Genomic DNA, 19,851 nt, shown 5'->3' on the forward strand with positions numbered 1-19,851 from the left:
ATCGTTTAAAGCAATAATCTTCTCTCTTAAATCTATGGGAAAATAATTTTTATCATTACATCAATTGCATTTTAAGTAATATTGCGTGAGAAATGTTAAATAAGAATTAAATTTCGAATCGATCATCATCATAAAACTTAATTAAGACAATTTTAACAATAATAAAATCAAATTTATAAATAATTTTATAACTGTCAAGTGTTTTCGTATAAATTATTCATTTATTTTTTATATGAACTTTGTCGAAATCCTTAGTTTAAGTGCATTTTAAAAATTTTACATTGTATTATTTTGTTTGATCGAAATTTTAACTCTACAAATAAAATAAAAGTAAAAAAAAAGTTGTGTTAAAATGTTATTTTATTTTATCCTTCTACTTCCATAACCAAAAAGTTTTTGTTGTAGTAAGCAAAAGCTGGACAAAGAATTTAATGTCGCGCTATGAGAATTTTCTTGGGAAAATCGGTTTCTTTTGGACTAATGCCATTAATGCTGATGCTTTTAGTGCTGTTCCGTAATTGACAATGCCTTTCTTGTAAAAAAAAACAAAAAAAATCAGTGTTTCGCAACAAAATTTAAAGATTTTATACAATAAAAGTATAATTTAAATATAACTTTAAAAAAAAAATTCAAATGTAAAAGATGTAATTCCTTAACACGGGACTTTCTCGTATAGGAACTTAATGTTTATTAAGTTGAGAAAATTTAGCCATCCTCAAAATTAATCTTATTTAGAAGAGAATATATGTATATTTACGAATACTACATTATAAAAAGAAATTTTGCCTGGTTTTATTTTTGAAAATCACGAAACAGGCAAAACAGCCTTATACGTAATTAAATAAATCTGATAAATGAAGTAAAGCTATTTACAGTTGAATCTCGTGTTTGTACACAATATATAGACTCTAACAATCATAATACAGTACATTTAATAATAGCATATAAATTGATAAATATGAGTTTATCTTTTGCCTTATTTTCCCATTTCTTTATCGAAAGTTAGTTTAGTATATAACCAATAAAAGTATAGAAAATGAAAATCGATATAAATAGTTATCATAAGAAAACCCATAGTTTCTTTACAAAAATATTTTCTTGTTTTCTTGTAAACTATAAACTTGATAATTTATTATTATCGATAATTACAAATTGCATCTCTACGGAGTTATTTTAAGGTTAAAATGTGTGTATAATTATTTTGTAGCAAGTTTCGTGGAGGAATTCTTGTCACCCTGTATTTGCTTACTAAAAGTATGTGAACTTTGGTCAGGTGTCAAAAGGGTGACATAACTCACAACTTTTATATAAACACTTGTTCATTTTTTCACCCACTTTCTCTGCTGCTCTCAAATGGCTTAGACGTAGAAATAAACTCTCTTTTTGTTAATGTTAACTTTGGGTTGTCTGAATCATTATTCATAGTCGTCCAACAATCGGTATTGGGCACAGGAAACGCAGAAAACGTTTAAAGAATAAGTCACCCAAGTGATATCATACGTTTTTGACTAAGGTTCCCGAAGAAAAGTACTGAGAAAACAAAAGAAAGATGGCCGAGAAAGCTAAAAGATTGAGTTCAATACCCAAGTTAAATGGATTGAACTACCTAATATGGAAATATATAATAAAAAATCTGTTAGAAGGTCACGATCATCAGATCTTCACCTTCTAATAGATACACGTGATCGAAAGACCCAGACCAGAAATTTCTGGAGAAATAGCCACCCCCGAAGACAAGGCAGCCTATGACACGTGGCGAAAGAAGAACAGCGAAGGAAGCTCTTAGAATCATCACATGCACAATGGAAGAACATGAGGTTAGTTTAATTTTGAACCTAGACGTTGCACGCGATGTTTGGGAAGACCTAGAACGAAGATACGAAGATCGATTAGACACTAAACGAAAAATGTGTCGATCAAAGCTCTCGAAATTAAAAATGGAGAGGGACGAAAACTGGAATAAACATATCAGAAGGGCTCGCGAACTAAATGAAGAACCCAAACTGGTAAATTTAGGAATGGATTATATAAACACTTGTTCCTTTTTTCACCCACTTTCTCTGCTGCTCTCAAATGGCTTAGACTAGAAATAAACTCTCTTTTTGTTAATGTTAATTTTGGGTTGTCTGAATCATTCATAGTCGTCCAACATATTTTAAAATATTTTAATGAAAAAACTATTATTTAAATTTATATTAAAATATCCACTGTTCTTGATAATGTTTTCGTTTAATAAATCTAAATTCACGAAATCATGCAAATCAAAATATTTTTAAAAAATAAACTAAAATTTGGTAAATTTTTGATATATTAAAACTTTATAAAATGTAAAACAAATTTAAAAACGAAGACAAACAAAGAATAAATTAATCTGACGATTTATTACGAACTTTTTAATATATATAATAAAGCAAACTTCATACTTCGCTTTATTATATACCGGTATACTAAAAACTATGTATAACTTATATGTCGTCGTATTATCTAACTGTGTATTGCTCCAATACTTTCTATATATTCCAGCAATTAAATACAGACATTTGAACAAATAGATATTGTTGACAATAAGTATATACTCAAGATATTATTACATTAGATATTCACTAATGTGTGTTTAGTTATTCAATTTTCATAGCAATCAAAGTCATATCAAAACGTGACACGAATATGATTCTTAACATGCAAATGAAAACAACAACAGAAAACAGATATTTCATTCCGAATTAAAATCAATGTTGCTACCATTGGCTGACGATCATTCAATAAAATATATTGCCTACAGTAAGCATGTGATGTTCCATTCTGCGTGTATCCAATGATTACACGAGTATCAAGGGAAGGATGGAGGGCGCAACTGCACTGATGTGTGATAGTATTCCTTAAGCTGTGTAAAGTTCGTAGACTAACATTCAATAGAAACTAAAATACACATTGAGTTTCTGATGACCAAAGTTGTAGGAAATTACACCAACAAATGAGACGATCATATTGTCGAACAGCAGTAATTGAACGGCATTTCTCTAAATACTATCGCAATATTCCCTGAATATACACATATTACAAAACTGTCATCTTGTACAATCCGTAGTAACAGTAAATCCCACATTTCGGGCAATATGATAAAAATCCTTTCGACGAAAGAAATAATATACTAATAAAAGAAAACAAGCGTTGTGTCCCAATCCACCAACAGCATAAAAACAAGAATCGCTACAAAATTTTCTAACACCAACTGAAACAACGGGTTCAAAAACCATTCGCATAATTAATATTCGTCTTCTTGAAGGATACTGAAATCCAATAGTTATGTAGCTTCACAAATACGAGAAAGATTTAGCAAATAGTACAGTTATTGCTTCGCATCAGACAGAGAAAAATACTTCTTGTCATAAACAGCATTTGCAGCAATGACACCGAGAAGAACTATCCTGCGGCAACTCCATTACTGACGTGACAATCTTTCAGTTTATGCTAGTTGGAAACAGTTCTCTCCCGCTCCTGACCGATCAATGACGTTGCAAACAACGCTATTACGCACCGGATAATAAATAATATTAAAGTCCCTCTCCACAAGTACTTCGAAGGCGATTTTAACCAAATAGCCGTCGTAGCGTTCTCTATTGTCATAAAACAATTTCACAATTAATGCACACTCCGATAAAGCGATAAGTATTTTGTTATCGTCACAGTCATCTTCGGTGCAGCACCTTTTATATCTGGCAGCGCATCAGCAATATAGAAGGGACACATTGCACATCTTCAGCAATCCCCTGGTGGTGAAAATCTGCTCTAATATCTAGTTTCTTCCATTAACACTACCATGTTCGAAATTTATGCTTAGAATAGAATTTCTTACTGGCATCTGTATCAATAGATGACAGACGGTCCTGAAGATGGTTATATTATCGTGTGAATCCATAAACTGTTTAGACGAATAAAAAAAATCGCTAATGTTTATTTCTCATAAATTATCTTGTAGGCCTGATATTACATATACAACACTTTACCGTTGACTATCTAATAACATAAGATTCAAGGGTCATTAAGTAATATTATAAGATCGAGCACTGAAATGTGATAGATAAATATTTTATAAAATTTGATAAATCAATCCTTACTTTAAAAAATGCTTCCATTAAAAATATTTTTAGAATCTAGATAATAAATGGCGTGAATTTTAATAGAGTTTGGGAAAAAAATTATTCAAAACATTTTCATTAAGTAAGTCATAAAATTAAAATATTAATTATTCAACAAACAATGTGTAATAATTTTCAATCGGGTTTTATAATATAATCTTCATCGTTGTATTATTTCTAAACACAACTAATTAAACAACGTTTTTAACGAACCATTATTAAATTTAAACAGTTTTAAATTAATTTGGTATAAAATTCAATAAAATGTAAATACACAATACAAATAGATTTAAATAAATGTTTTACACTGTAATTAATTCCGATCTCTATCATTAACTAGAATTTTAAACGTTAATTAAGTTTATGACGAGTTCGGTTGGAAATTTATTGAAATTTTTTTAGATACCGTTCGATATACTGTAAATTTTTATCTCTATTTATGTACGTTACGTTGTAATTTTTTTCACAAATATAAACATGTAAATATTTATTTATTTCTGAAAAATACTATATTATACATTCCGAAATTATAGCCTAAGATTTAAAATATAAAAACAATGCATTTAAGAGGAATTTAAACATAAATTATTCATATGTCGCAAGAAATTACTTTGAATTTTAAATGTAACAACGATTAAATGTAAATTTCGAGTAAAACTAATTTAATTTTAATTATATTATATATAATTTATTGTAGTGTTTGCCGTTCACAGATGGCAGTAGCAAACATTGCAGCTCTAAAAGTTTATAATGAATAAATATCTGTCGCCATCTGTCGGTGGCAAAAGGAAAGAGATCCAGAAATTTACAAAAAAAAAAAAAAAAAAAATTGTCTACAATAAAAATGCTGCGTGTTTATGTTCATTGTGTGCTTATTATTATTACACAGAAAATAGGGTTTACCTTATTTGGAGTAAGAGTTCTTTTGTTGTTATTGTTGACTTTCGCGAGATTACAAGTTTTCTTTTTGGTGATCTTTTCTTCACATTTCGGTTGACAATTAAACATGGGTTCGGGACTCGTTCGATTATTTTCGAAAAGAGTACTCTGAAAATATATTTTAAACGTTTAATCGCATCTTTTTATATTTATAAATAATATTGCGTTATATGATATAGAAAAAGAAGAAATAAATAGAATCCGATATAAATATATGAGTTTAAAACGACGACGTATCACGCACGAATATCGGAGCAATTGAACATAAATACATTTTATCTCTTCGTTCTTTACAACATAATATATATATACATAATGTAATAATATTTGTTTTCCATATACATTATGTATATAATATATAATATTACGTTTGATATAATAATCATAACAGCATTTTTGTACTTTTTTAAGGAGTTAGTTTTGAATTTTGCATTAATTTTAAAAGCTACCGAGAAATTAGGATATTTTAATAAAAGATTTCTTTCATAACATTAAAGAATGATATAATCCTAATGGTTTTCTGGTGTATTTTAAATATATTATAAATGTTTTAGATCAGTGAAATTTGATACTACGGTTAAATTTCTCTCTCTTTTTCGGATAAGTACACGAAATTCGATAAAAGTAATTATCCTCTGTTACAATAGACAATTGTCTAGTTCTTAAGCGCTTAGAGAGCTAATACTTTTATGTTTAGGAATACTAATCTAAGCGATTCGATACGAAATTATGCAGGAGAGATTGCATATATTCATCGTTTCCCCGAAAATTTCCTCTCTCTGGTTATTAGTTATGAAAAATAAACGTATGATAAAGGCTAATCTAATAAAAGTATTTTATTTAAAAAATTTTTCTGAGATATTTTGAAATATTTTTAAAAATTAGAAGTCCGAAATTATTATTGTAATATAATCTGAAAATTATAACGATTATCGATTCGCTTCATGTTTGATAGCAGGTAAAAGCTTAATTAATTTTTCTTTTATTTTAAAATAACTTTATGATCATTATTAAACTGATTATAATAAAATTTTAAAAATTCAATGCAGCATAAATTATATTTTTGCATTAAAAATATCAAATCTTTAAAATCAATGACTTCCTCCTCCTTTATTTATTTCCATTCAACTGTGTATTTTACAACGAATTTATTCTTTCAAATAATAAATAATTTATCTAGTAATTCTTAAGAATGAATTTCAATCTAAATTTTAACTTAACTGATCAACTGATATTTTAATTCATCAAAATTATACCATTCTATAAAGCATGAAAAGTAGTTACACAATAACATTCTAGTATAATTATTTCGGAAAAAATAGCTAAATCAATAATCTTCTTTCTTTTAACGTAGAAATAAATATCGAATTTATTTACTAAGAATTGATTTCACGCTTCAATTAAAGGATATTGCGATATCACAATTTATTTTAATAGTAAAATTAATACGATCGAACGGATATTAATCTCAAATAATTTTTAGGCCTAAGTATTTTTTCCAGATTCATTAGTGTTTTAACCATTGCAAGATCATGTTCCACTACAGCACGTTTGAAGTAAATCAAAAATAATTCTCTTGAAAAACGAAAATTACTTTTAAGCGTAAATAGATATTGAGAATTAGGCCAGGAACACACATGCGTAAAAATCGGCGTAAAATTTTTACGTCAAAATTCCTCCAATAAAGAGGTATTTTCTGTGACGTCAAAGTAGCACGTGGTTTTTATTCTAACAACGGCGGCAATGAGGGTCAACTCTATAATTGTGACGGTCTCGAAAAAACGAAAAATAAATGAAATGGAGGGGTTTATCGAATCCGTTCGACCACATCAGTGTCATGTATAAAGAAAGACACTGCATTTAAACAACGTTTATAGATGGCTATAGGTGCAAAATTTCAAACAACATAGGTCTAGTAGAATCGATATATAGGCCTAGTATTTAGATCACACGTTCATTATTTGAATTCGGAATACAAGTGTATTAATTTAAATTTTCTATATTACAGCAAAGGAAGCGAAGAAAAATAAAAGGTACAAAGGAATAGATATATGAGAGGAAAAAAATTAATAAAATTAGCACTGTTAGTGGCAATGGTGTTTCCTATTCGGCCAGAATTTTTACGTATGTGTTCTGGCATAAAAGTGTAAAACAGAAACTGAACTGAAAGCTGATTTCTGATTCAGTTTCCTGCCAAACAATTTTACGCATGTGTATTCCTGGCCTTACAAGACAGGAATGTAACAGTCAAGAGATAATGGACGTATATAAAACAAATAAGTAAACCAATAACTAACTTTAAATGTCGTTAATAAATAATAATAAATATAAAGTATACAATTTTAAAATATTGACTGGGTCAATTAAAAAAAAAAGTTAGCCAAAGAAGCGTAAGGGTTGAGAAACATTTCCCTAGAGATATTTTCTGATTACATCATAGTGAAAATTTTAATAATCTAATTGCAAACATTTCTATTAAATTTTCTCCTTTTTTTAATTTTTTTCCTGACTACCAGTTACCTAACAAAACTTAATTTGGCAAAACAACTAACAACTGATATTCCTACGAAACAATATACATATTTAGCTAAAAATAATTTAAATTTTATTTTTAGCACTGTAAAATCAAAATACGTCTTAAACTGTTTATATACACAGTTAAATCTTGATAGAGTGAACAATTCTGTTGGTCCTTGTTATTGTTTATGTAATTTATGCGTTATCGTGAACTCACGAAATAGCCAAAGGTTTCAACTCTATTCTTCACTGTATCGAGTGTCCATTGTATATTGAATTCAATCTTCGTTTTCACGTTTATGCACTTAAATGTAGAAAAAATAAATGTGGATATAGTAAATAAAGATCTAAACAAAAACAGGTGACAAAACGTATCGTTAAAGTCTGATAAATTTTAAAAATAATAATAAAAAAAATGAAATATATATATATATTTAAAATCAAATAAAATCTATTTTTGCATTTGTGTATTTTGTAATCCTAAAAATAAATTTTAAAAATTATTACAAATCTTCAACAGTAATTGAAAGTTAAAATTCGATTGAAAATTGTATTATTTAATATAATTTGTTTAGAAATGCTTTTTAAATTAAAAACTCAAATGCAATTTATTTTTGTTAAGAAAATATTCACTTTAACTCCTACAATAATATAAATTTCCAATTGAAAATCTTCAAGTTGATTAATCAAAAACAAAAAACCGTTACCATCTTCACATATTCTCGTGAAATTCCAATATATTCATTTAGAGAAATAACATCTTTCGACAGAAAATTCTTTTACTGTTAACACAAAACTGATATAATATACGAATATAGATATATTATATTTTTTTTTAAACAATCAAATTCGTAGCTATCTGATTTAAGAAAAATATTAAAATTCTCCAATTTAACAACAATTTTTCATATAAAAATATCGATTTATGTCTATTATTCACCTCTTTCTTTATTTCGAGATAAAATAACGTTAAATTCTATTTGCAAAAATTATTCACCGACAGAAGATGCTCGATTACTACAACTTATTCCCGAATGACTAGGAAAGAATCATCTTAAGATCATTAAGTGCAGGACTCCAAAGTTCGTGGAAAGAGCCTTGTTTTGAGAATAAAAATAAGAAGAGTCAGACTTAAGTGGCTTCGCCAAGGATCAGCTCGAAAAGCATTTCGATGATGTAGATGTAGCAAAGCTCTTACCACGAACATTATAAGTCCTGTAAAAGAAAAAAAATTTTTAAATTTGAATAGTTCGTTTTTAATCCCGTTCTTATCATTTTAAACTTTATAACAAGAAAACGAAGGATACTTCAGAGATAAAAGTTAAATTGAATCATTAAGTACTTCAAACATGACGTTTTATTCAGTATATTAAGTCTATCTCATTAATAACTTTCCTATGTGCAAAATGCTGAGAAATTAATACGCCTTCAAATTTTAAATATCCACTCTAAACTTTTCAACTTCAGAATAATTGAATTTATATGCGTTTATATGAAAACATCAATTTTTAAAATAAATACTAAAATTCAACCGGAACCATAAAAGTATTTCATATAATGGCTTTTTATGATGACAGTTAAAGAGAATAATTATGTTCAAGCTAATTTATTATATGTTTCCCAGTACAAATGCGACATCGTTGCCAAATTTGAATAGAAAATGACAGACCTAATTCGAAAATTCTAATGAATATAATAAAGCGAATTATTAAATATTAAACAAAATAATTGCGACTTTTTTCTACTATACGAGTAATTCATTAATGTTTGCTGCTAATCATTAAGTCTCTTATAATTAACTTTCGAAATAGGGAGATATTAGATTCGATTGTACAGAGACTAATGATAGCAAAATAAAGTCAAAAGTTAATATGGTACTTTATCTAATTAGTAAAATCGTGTACAATTTTAAGAGATCGAATTATGAATATTTCTTAAATTATTCTCTATTTTATTATCACTACTTACTTTATCAAATCAATTTTCTATTTTCTATGACATATTTCATTACTATTATTATTTAAATTTTATTTCATGCATTATTAAAGCAGAAGAGGAAGAAGGGGGAGGAAACTATTCTTAGCAGTCATATCACATCTCCATAATTTATAAAAATATAGGTTAACTGTTGAATTCATATTAATTTCACGATCAAAATTTTATATAAAAGTTGTGTATTTTGCAATAGTTATAATTTATTCTGTTAATATTTTTCAATATTTTACTCTTTTCTTTTTTGGCATAAATACTTATTTATAAATTCGCAATTTTTCTATTTATTGGAAAAAAAAATCTGTTCAATGTTTTATTCATTGTTGCATTCCACCGAAATTAAAATAATTTCAAATAAATCGGTCTATTTTATCTCAAGACACTTATAAATAGTCTCTGAAAAACGTGCTTTGCTCTTCTTTTTTCCAATAAGCTACAGAAAAAAAAAAATTCCCAATGTGATTTGTTAGCTTCGTCCATAATTTTTTCTCTTGTATTTTTCTTCCACTAAAAATTTACCGCAGTAAATATAATAGATAAGTATAATTAATGAAGCCATTTGAAATTTATAATGTTTTTAGAATTAAATTTGTGTAAGGATACATTGTTAAACCAAATTAATTAATTTTTTCTTCGTTAAAAAAAAATATTAAATGAAGTATAGAATAGTTCATTGTAGAGAAGTGTACCACTTCCTGATTAATTTGAACATAATTATAATTGACGTCATTATTCTCAGAAATAAATGATATTGCTTGAATATTAATGACTTATTATATGGAAGAAATACTAAATAGAATGAGGCGTATAAATATCAATTACATGATTAGTTTTACCTGCCGTATATCAATTTTATCTGTACAAAAATTTAAAAAATAAACGAATAAAAACTCAATTCTACTAAATTAAATCTTCTAAACAGTTTTTTTCTTAAATAAAATTAAAGAAAATAAAAATTGTTACGAAAATGATTCTTATCTGTTCATCAGCAAATTTTTTCAACCAATTAGAAAAAAAAGCGCAGTTTAAAAAGTACTTAACATCATTAAAAGAGTAATTAGTATATAATAATAAACGTGGCGTAAACATTTTTCTTTAATCTTGATTAGATTTTGGTTAATTCTTTTTTTTTTTTTATAATTGCAGTAATCATCATCAGACTGATGTTAACATGACACACAATCAATTATTTATAACAACAAATAATGCTCAGAAATATTACTGATAATATGACATGATAAAAAGCCCATCCAAAAATACTGAAAAATCAATATTTACAACGCATATTAAACTTGTTTTGTGTGTAAAATTTTACGGAAATGATCACATTTTCTGTAAATTATCACTGAAATATTTTATTTAACTGTCATACAGATTTTAAAACATTATAGAAAACAATAATTAAGACCACTTTAAGGATATTTAAACGTTAGGAAACCCGAGAATTATTATCTTCGTGTTTACCTCGAACATAAAATGAAAAAGGAAAATATTTTAATTAAATAAAAATAATTATTTTTGTTCCTAACTAAATCGCTATATTGTTAATTGTTTTTCCACTGTTTTTCCTCTGTAAATTAAATGCTTTCTATAACAGAATAAAATACCCTCCCTATACATCTTGATATTTTCTGTAAATAATAATCATAATTTATTTAAACCTTTTCTTATTAAATAGATTATTAAATTTATTTTCAACTAACCAGCCAAATCAATAATCTAAAAAACTTGTTATTAATATTTATATTTTTAAAAGTCTGACTACTTATCTCGACATGTTAAAATATCGATAAAAATGTATTCGTGTTTGTTTGTCCTTTTAGACAATGGTGGTTGTTCAAGTGAAAAAAAATTAAATGTAACTAATAAAATGTTATAACACCCAAAGAATTAAAATAAGATTTTAAAAAGAAATGTACAAGGAAAAATTCTGAAATAATATATGAAAATATCTTTTTATACATTTTAGTTAATTAGAATAAATATAAAAAAAGGTAAAATTACGCTTTATATTAACTTTTATAACACATAATTTATTACAAAAAATTATAAATATTCACGGTGTTTCCGGCTAAATTTCATGTAAGTTATATATGACAAAATTTCGTGTTAAATCTATTCAAAATTTCATTATTTTTACATTTATATATTTATCGATTAAATAAAAATTATGTGATACTTTTTTAGTGTCTTTAACCTGACAAAAACTGACATTACAAACAAAAAACAAACCGAATAAGCATAAAAACAATTTAATTAATTTTATAATGAAACGTAAGAAGATAAAATTTATATAATTTCTGCATAATCTTATATACAAATTAATTATGTAAGATAACTTTTAATTCTAAAAAGAAATCAATATAATGTTTCAAGTAGAAACACTATATTTCCGATGTCATTACTAAATTGAATTGAACAGTTGAATAAATTATCAGTCAGTTATAGATATTCAAGACAATTAGTTAAAAAAAAGCTAACTTGCGTAATTTTAAAATTGCACAAGAAAAAACTAAAATTATATAACTGATGAATTTAAATCGAATTAAACCGAAAACATTATTTTAATCTGAACTACTGTTAATCTACGCTTTATTTTATCATTGCAAAAAACAAAACTCCATTAACTAAATAAACCTCACATAAGTACAAAACTAATAGAGTAAATTTCTTGGCAATTTAATTACGAAATGCTGAGCTTTCAAAATCCAATGAACTGCCGTGGTTCACGAAAGTGAAAGATATCAAAATTAACACAATTCATTAGGAAAAAAATTAGATTGCGTGCTTTTATATATTAATATATATAGCTAATATATATAACAGAATATTATTATATATTATATTAATGTATAAAGTACACTCATAGAAAAACTACTAGTTTAATAAAAAGCTAGTTTTTGCAATACAATGTTTTATGGCATTTTAGAATCATTTAAATATTACAGAGTAATCTTAATTCAACGAGTCCCGACGTATCCGTTCGGACAATATACAATAATTTTTCAAATATGAATTTCAATTTAATGATAATTTTCATATTCGTTTAATACGAAACGTTAAAACTACTTTTAAATATATTTCGAACTTTTCTTAATTTTATATTATTGAAAATGCCTAGTTTCACGGAATAGTTTTTTTTTTTTTTTAAATTCGAAAGAATTTCGAGCTTAATTTAACAGGAGAAAACAATGTCTTAAGTTTAAAAATATTTAAATATAATTTTATTTTGAACTTAAATTTATCGTCGATAGAAGCAACTGAATTTTTGAGAGCCGATGACTATCCATAAAAATCTTACTTCCATTTAAAAATATGATTAATGATTATCCTTTCTATAACAATTTATATTTGTATCTGGAGAATAATAATCACATAATCAGATAGTAATATTTAAAAAAAGTAAATACCACGCTAATTAATATTTTAAATCAGATTTTAAACAATAAAAACGTCTAAAAAATCTAATTAAAAATCAATGAGACTTCTAATATTTAAATGTGTTATTGTTATTTAGAGATCACGACCAGTGATGCAGAGTAATTAAACCAATATTCACCTGCGATTATAAAACAAAAGCAATTTAATATCTGATTTAAATAATAATAAAAAATTTTCCCAGACGTCATTATGTTTATTAATATGATAATTTTTAAATTCATTTAATGGACTATAGTAAAAAAAAAAAAAATCAGAAAGCAATAAAGTTTTAAATACGGTTAAAAAAATCAAAATTTAAATAAAATAATACATCTATTGTGATCGATAATATTAACTTTCATTTTTATCAGAGATTAATTAGCAACAGCAATAAGACATTTGCATTATATAAAGCTTATTTAAAACAATTTTCACTAAAAAAATTAACCCTTCTTCAGAAATTCGAGTTTAACTATATATATTTTATTAAAAATAATAACTTAATAATAAAATCAACAAAGTAGACTAATTAAAATACAACGGAGGAAAACAGCAAATTAAAATTCTGAATATGTTAATATATATATATATATACTGTATATATATATATTTTAATAATATATATATAGATATATATAAAATCAAAATCAAATCTCGATATCGCGCCCTCCTAAATAGCACCAATAAATTCTCGTAAACGAATTATTTGTCATGAATATTAAATATAAATCTCTTCGGTGTCTATAATTTCCTAAATGTATGATTTCACATTGCAAATGATGTTATCACCAAATCACGTGACTTTCAAATATTAATTCAATCTTGTACAGTAAGTACACCTCGTAACTATATGTAATTCTGCTCGAGATTCTTCGGTTTAGGGCCAACTTCAGAGGAAGACGAATGGTCTGACTATATAAAAAAAGAGACCAGTTATGTTTATTACAAGTAATCAACAGCAAAAGAGTCAGCCATAGATAGATTCTTTTTAAATTTCCAAACGGGAAAAGTATAAGAATCAATGTTTAAATGAGACGATGAAGATAAACAAATAGAAACGCACAAATTCTACGTTAATACTTTTTTAAAAACTAAATTTTCTCGAAATTTTAATAAAATTACATTTTTTAGAGAAAATTTTTTATTAAATTATGTACAAAACAGAGGCTGTATTTTTTATATACAAATATCTTATACGGTTTAAAACGAAACTGTATTAAATCACGTAGCATATATACAAGATGATAATTTATTCACTGAGATTTTAAATCGCTTTTTTTTCATATAATAAATTTTTTTCTATTAACAAAAGCTACAATATAAATTTAATAACATAATAGCCTATCATAAAAACCCAAGCTAATTTTGTGCGTGCAGTTTCTATTAAAAAGCCGCAGATTTAGCGTTAAAAAAAAAAAACTGTATTAAAAGTCATACTTTAACGAAATAAATAATGTAGAAACATAATTTCAGTAAAATTTACTCGGTAAACATTATAAAAATTATCGCCTCTCCTATTAAAAAAAATGAATCCATTATTTTGTTGAAATAATCCTGGAAGTTTGTAGGCGATTAACTCGTCAATTATGACGTCGGAATTAAATGACTACATAACTTACTTTTAAATCTTTCCCTCCCTCTGCTTCTTCGAGCTTTTTTAAAACTTAAACATTAACATCAATACAAAAACACCAATTCAAGATATTGATACTGACCTTTACTAGTATATTGTAATTAGCCGTTGCTTTACAAATATACAGTAAATCCATAATCGTAACTATTATGATATTAATGCAAAGAGTATATTTAAAAAGCTAAAAATACTAAATGGTCCTACAATCTCTCACAAAAATTCTGCATTTGTATGAGAGATCACGTATCCATAACAAGTGGTGGAATTCATAATATTCTGTTCCGAGCGGAACAATTTCCAAATTTTCGTCTCGACAAGTAGATCTCACCTTAAGACAATTCTGTCAAAATACGAACCATACTTCACTTTAAATAATTACAAAAAATACTTTAAAGGAAAGTAAACATTTAAAAAAAAATCAATATATTTATTATAAACGCGTTATTTAAACTACTTTGTGATAATTACGCTGTTAGACTGGCTGCGTGTTGTAGTCTGATATAAGGAGACTTGAAGTTTTTAAATGTAATTTATTAAATTGCTCTTCGACTCTCGAAAATATTGATTATATTATAGCTGCAGACGAAAGATTAATGGGACACAATTGACGTTGGATGTTTCGTTAATGATTTCTGTCACGCCGACGGATCTGTTTTTGCATTTTATTTCTCTATTTGATCAATATTCTTTTGTCCATTTTTCCTTGCAAACTTAAGCTCTCATACAATATCATTTGAAGAAATAAATAGTATGTTAACTACGTTAATAAAATCATTAATTTCTGGTTATAATGGACTACGTCTAATTATTACTAACCGAAATCTATCCATGTCGGTAAAACGTATTAAGACGAGACTGGAATTTAGATAATTCGATTTGACCTAAGGTCAAACTAACTTGATTGCTGATAACAACAATCAAGTAATTATTTTAAGAGATTTTAATGGACGTCCTACTACTCGTAAGTAATTCATTCGACGAATCCAAAGGCAATTGGGGAGAGTGCAATAAAAACGATGTCCGAGTAAAAAAGATAATGTAACGCCATTACGTAATATATTGCTATTTATATCATTAAGAGCCGATCGCAATCCTCTCTGTAAACATCCACTTACATTTAAAATAAATTGTATTTATGAAAACAATAAAATACTTGGAAACTGCAAAAGTATTTGAATAAGTCGGCAGTATGTTATAAACTGGCAGCGAGATGGCTTTAATCGCATTTTATTCCATTCTTCTACTAATCGAAAACAGATTTTGAATTCAAGAATTTATATTTGTGTATTTTTAATTTGCATACCATCTGTAGATGATAGAAAACTTATGCCAAATCGATGTAATAAGCGCCTTCTGGGATCTTCCATTGATAGATCTCGCATTAAAAAAACTAATCGCTAATGTATCTGCCGTGAAGTGGGAAATGATCTTAAAAACTTTTTCGGTGTATTATTTTAGTTAGCTTAATTTTTCTGTGATTAAACTTCTCGTAATCGACAAAAGGTAAATAATATAATAAATGAAATAGGCATGATTGATTAGCATCGATACGTCATAATCTGCGTTTGGTTACGTGCCAGCTGTAGCTTTCTGCACTTTACATATTGTATATTAGTTCTTTTTAGATAAATTCTATCATCGGTAAACTCATTCGATGCCTGTAAAAACAGCTTTTGAAGAATAAAGGTTGATTCAAATTTGACAACAGAAATATCCACAGAAAATTTTCCTCACTTAAAATGCATTTGTATGGAATGATGAAAATCCAAAAACAAACATATCTTTCCATTAAGTGGTTCTTTTGTTATGTGCGAGACCAATTTGGCTTATGTATTTTTACACAAAATCAGTTTATTTACAATTGTATATGTACATGGTGTAATATTCAATGAGTCCACTCTCTCTGAACGTAATCAAATCTAACCTTTCAGTCTTTGCGAAGAAATGGACACTTCACAATATTTACTTATTGTTTTTAGAATGATTTTCTTCTCTAATGACATATCACAAACCGGGCTGCAATTTTTAATCATATTTTTAATTTATTTAACTTAAAATATATGTTCTCCACCTCAAATTAGTACTAGCTTTCCCCTGTACGGAATACTTTTCCTTTAACAGTAAAGTCATGCCGGTCATTTATGTAACACCTTTCGGAGGAAAATTTTTGAATTGAAATAACATGACTTCCGGTTCGCACTGGTAGTTCGTATACAGTTAATCGGGTCCCCTGCCCCTAAGCTTTCCATATCTGGTCTCGTTTTTCATCTATCTCACTCCGTTCTCGAGATTAAGAAAAGACAGACGGGCGGATGGATGACAGTGGGAATTTATAGGTTTAAATTTTTTTCAAATTGCAGACCAATAATCTCTTTCACTCTACAGTTCGAATGTTAATAACATTTCAATATCCAGCAGACTCCCAATTTAATAAACTGTTAAAGGACAGCTAAATCATTCACAATATCGAGAGATCACTGTACTAAAAGTTCACTGTATATATTTAACTAATGAACAAATATTATATTAAACCAATAGTAAATATATATATATATATATATATATATATACACACGAACACGCACACATTCATTTTTAATATCGACATTCATAAAAAAAAAATCGTTAAAAAATACAGTCTCTATTTTCAAGCTCGGAACTTTACAAAAAAGAAAAAGCTTCAATATCTTTTTTTTTTTTTTTTTTTTTTGAGGGAAGCCAGTCTTTCATCAGTGTATGAGTATCAGATACGAGTCCACTTTCGTTATCTCACAAATATCTCAGGTAACAAGTAGAAGATAAATGTAGAATTTGATCAAATTAAATAACGCTTTTCACGAGTCATCAATTTTGATGGAAATTCAAACTTCATGCGCATTTTTCAGTTAATAAATAAATAAAAATTATACAACGTTTTAACACAACCGCATTAGAAATTACCTGAGATATTTGACAATGCTTTTCAAAAATAATAGATTTTGATGCCCTTATTTAAACAAGAATCCCAAATATATCTTTCGCAATATCATAACATTTATTTTTACTGTAATTTAAAAACAAAATTTCGCCAAAACACAAGCCTATATAATCAAATTCGCAGAAAAATTCTAATCTAATGATAATAAATTAAACTTCGGTTAAAGTGCAATCTAATTTAAACAATATTGTATCGTATTTTAAATTTTTAACTCAGGTAATCGTCATAAATGCGTTCGAATTTATAATAAATCAAATAAGATGTGATTTATTATAAATTATTTCTTGAAAATGATATATTAAAACTTTCTTCATACAACACAAATAACCTTCCTTTCTTCATCCTTTTTATCAATAGGAAGTCTTCATCTTGCTACCTATACAGTCATCCTTCTCGCATCACTAAATATTATAAAAAATGTGAATAAAAACTTGGTCGATCGAATTTTCCAAATAACTTTTCAACAGCGTAACAAATATACAGTATTACCTTTTCGTAACAGTTAACTTGAAAATAGAAAGTGCTTTTGTTGTTTAAATAGAAAACGTACTTCCTTCAATGGCTTATTTGGAAGAGATTGTGTCATCGACAAAGTATATCATCCTTAGTGGAAGTTTAATAAATCTTATTGCTTATATTTTATTATAATAATTTACGTGCAATATATCTTATATTTTTGATTTATACACTACATTCTTTATAGAATATACACGTACTGTACATAAGTCAAGATATATAAATAATGCGACTGTTTAAAAATTCGTATGGTAAATATTACTAATGATCTTATACCGAAAATATCTATACAAATATGAGCTCTATTGTAAGTTCTGTAGATCTACAGTCTGTTGGAATAAACAAGGAATTTCATATTGGAAGCTCCTGATAAACGTAGCATAGAAAAATCTGTTTAATTATTGTAACGTAATGCAATTATTGTTGTTAAAATAAACATGCATACACAATTAATTCACACTATCAAATCGCGATATTAGCATTAAAATTTTGAATTATTTTTCTAAGTTTTACTAATACTTTGCCTATTATTAAACATCAACTTTCTTTAGAAATTCGCAACAACAGAGACGGGAGTGATACATTTATCTCACGATAAATCTTAATGTTCGATCACGTTGTCCGCTGATGGATAGAGATAAATTCCTATCTTTATTATATCTTTTCAATATGTATACATGGCTCCATGTAGTTTTTTTCTTCCAATCAATACTGTTTCGATTGCTATTTTTTTCGAATAAACATTGAATGTTCATACAAACTTCGCCTGTTTTGTTAACATATCGGATTTTCTACACTATTTCACCATAAACTTATTTTTAATTCCAAAAATCCATTATTAATAAAATAAATTTGATTTTTTCACTGTCATTTTTAAAATTTATAATATTATATTCCTTTATTATTATTATTATTTCTATTCTGGCAACAATCAATCTAAGTGCAATTTTGAAATTATCAATTTCTGAAAAATAATTTTACTAGAAAATCCATCTTGCCAATTTTAATTACAGATTCACAATATTCCATTTAGTATTCTTATAATAAAAACCATAAACAAAATATCTATCATTAACTGCTTCATTCAACAACTAAATCAACATAATATATATTTACACAAAACGAGTTATACAATGTGCTCATTAAATCGTATGCGCTAGGAGAAGTTAATGTTCTTCAGATTGCAATTGACTCTTCCTTGAGGTAATACGAGTCTTTTACGTAGAATAATCGAAGATTATATTAGAAGATTGAAAAAAATATTTAGATTCTATTCGATTATTTATTTTTATATGCAAAATAAACAACTGATATTAAATTCCCTGTAATAAGAAAACGAACAGTCTTATTGCTCGAAAGCCACGGTTATTTTCTAGACAATCTGTTGTAGTGTATAGCTTAATGACAGGCAAATATAATTACATATATATTCGATGAAAAATGAAATCTTATAATTTATTAATATATATTAGTAATTAGATATAAGCGTATATATTAGAAGATGGATGATCGAGTAGTAGAGCTTCGTTTCTCTCACTGAGAAATCGGGGATGGAATCCAGTTACACCGAGTTAGATGACAAACAATGTTATTAAATTAACCAGTTTTGATATTCATTAACTAATAACAGTCAATGATAACCGATTACTTGCAAAGCAGACGGATCATTATCTTTCTCAATTTGTACTGTAAATCAATAGGTATAGTTAATCAGAGTA

The 19,851-nt window shown here is 26.8% G+C and overlaps 1 protein-coding gene across 3 annotated transcripts in view; it reads right to left on the reverse strand.

The window, feature by feature from the left end:
* The window catches only part of tay (tay bridge), a 494,398-nt gene that overhangs the window by 241,062 nt on the left and 233,485 nt on the right, over nucleotides 1–19,851 (reverse strand). For all 3 annotated transcript variants that reach the window (XM_067276200.1, XM_067276199.1, XM_067276198.1), the window contains exon 2: nucleotides 5,043–5,186. In XM_067276200.1, the coding sequence (XP_067132301.1) occupies nucleotides 5,043–5,186 (144 nt within the window). The remainder of the gene's footprint in view (nucleotides 1–5,042; nucleotides 5,187–19,851) is intronic.

The sequence above is a fragment of the Centruroides vittatus genome, unplaced genomic scaffold (assembly GCF_030686945.1).
Source record: "Centruroides vittatus isolate TY-2023 unplaced genomic scaffold, ASM3068694v2 contig_680, whole genome shotgun sequence".
Taxonomy (NCBI): Eukaryota; Metazoa; Arthropoda; class Arachnida; order Scorpiones; family Buthidae; genus Centruroides; species Centruroides vittatus.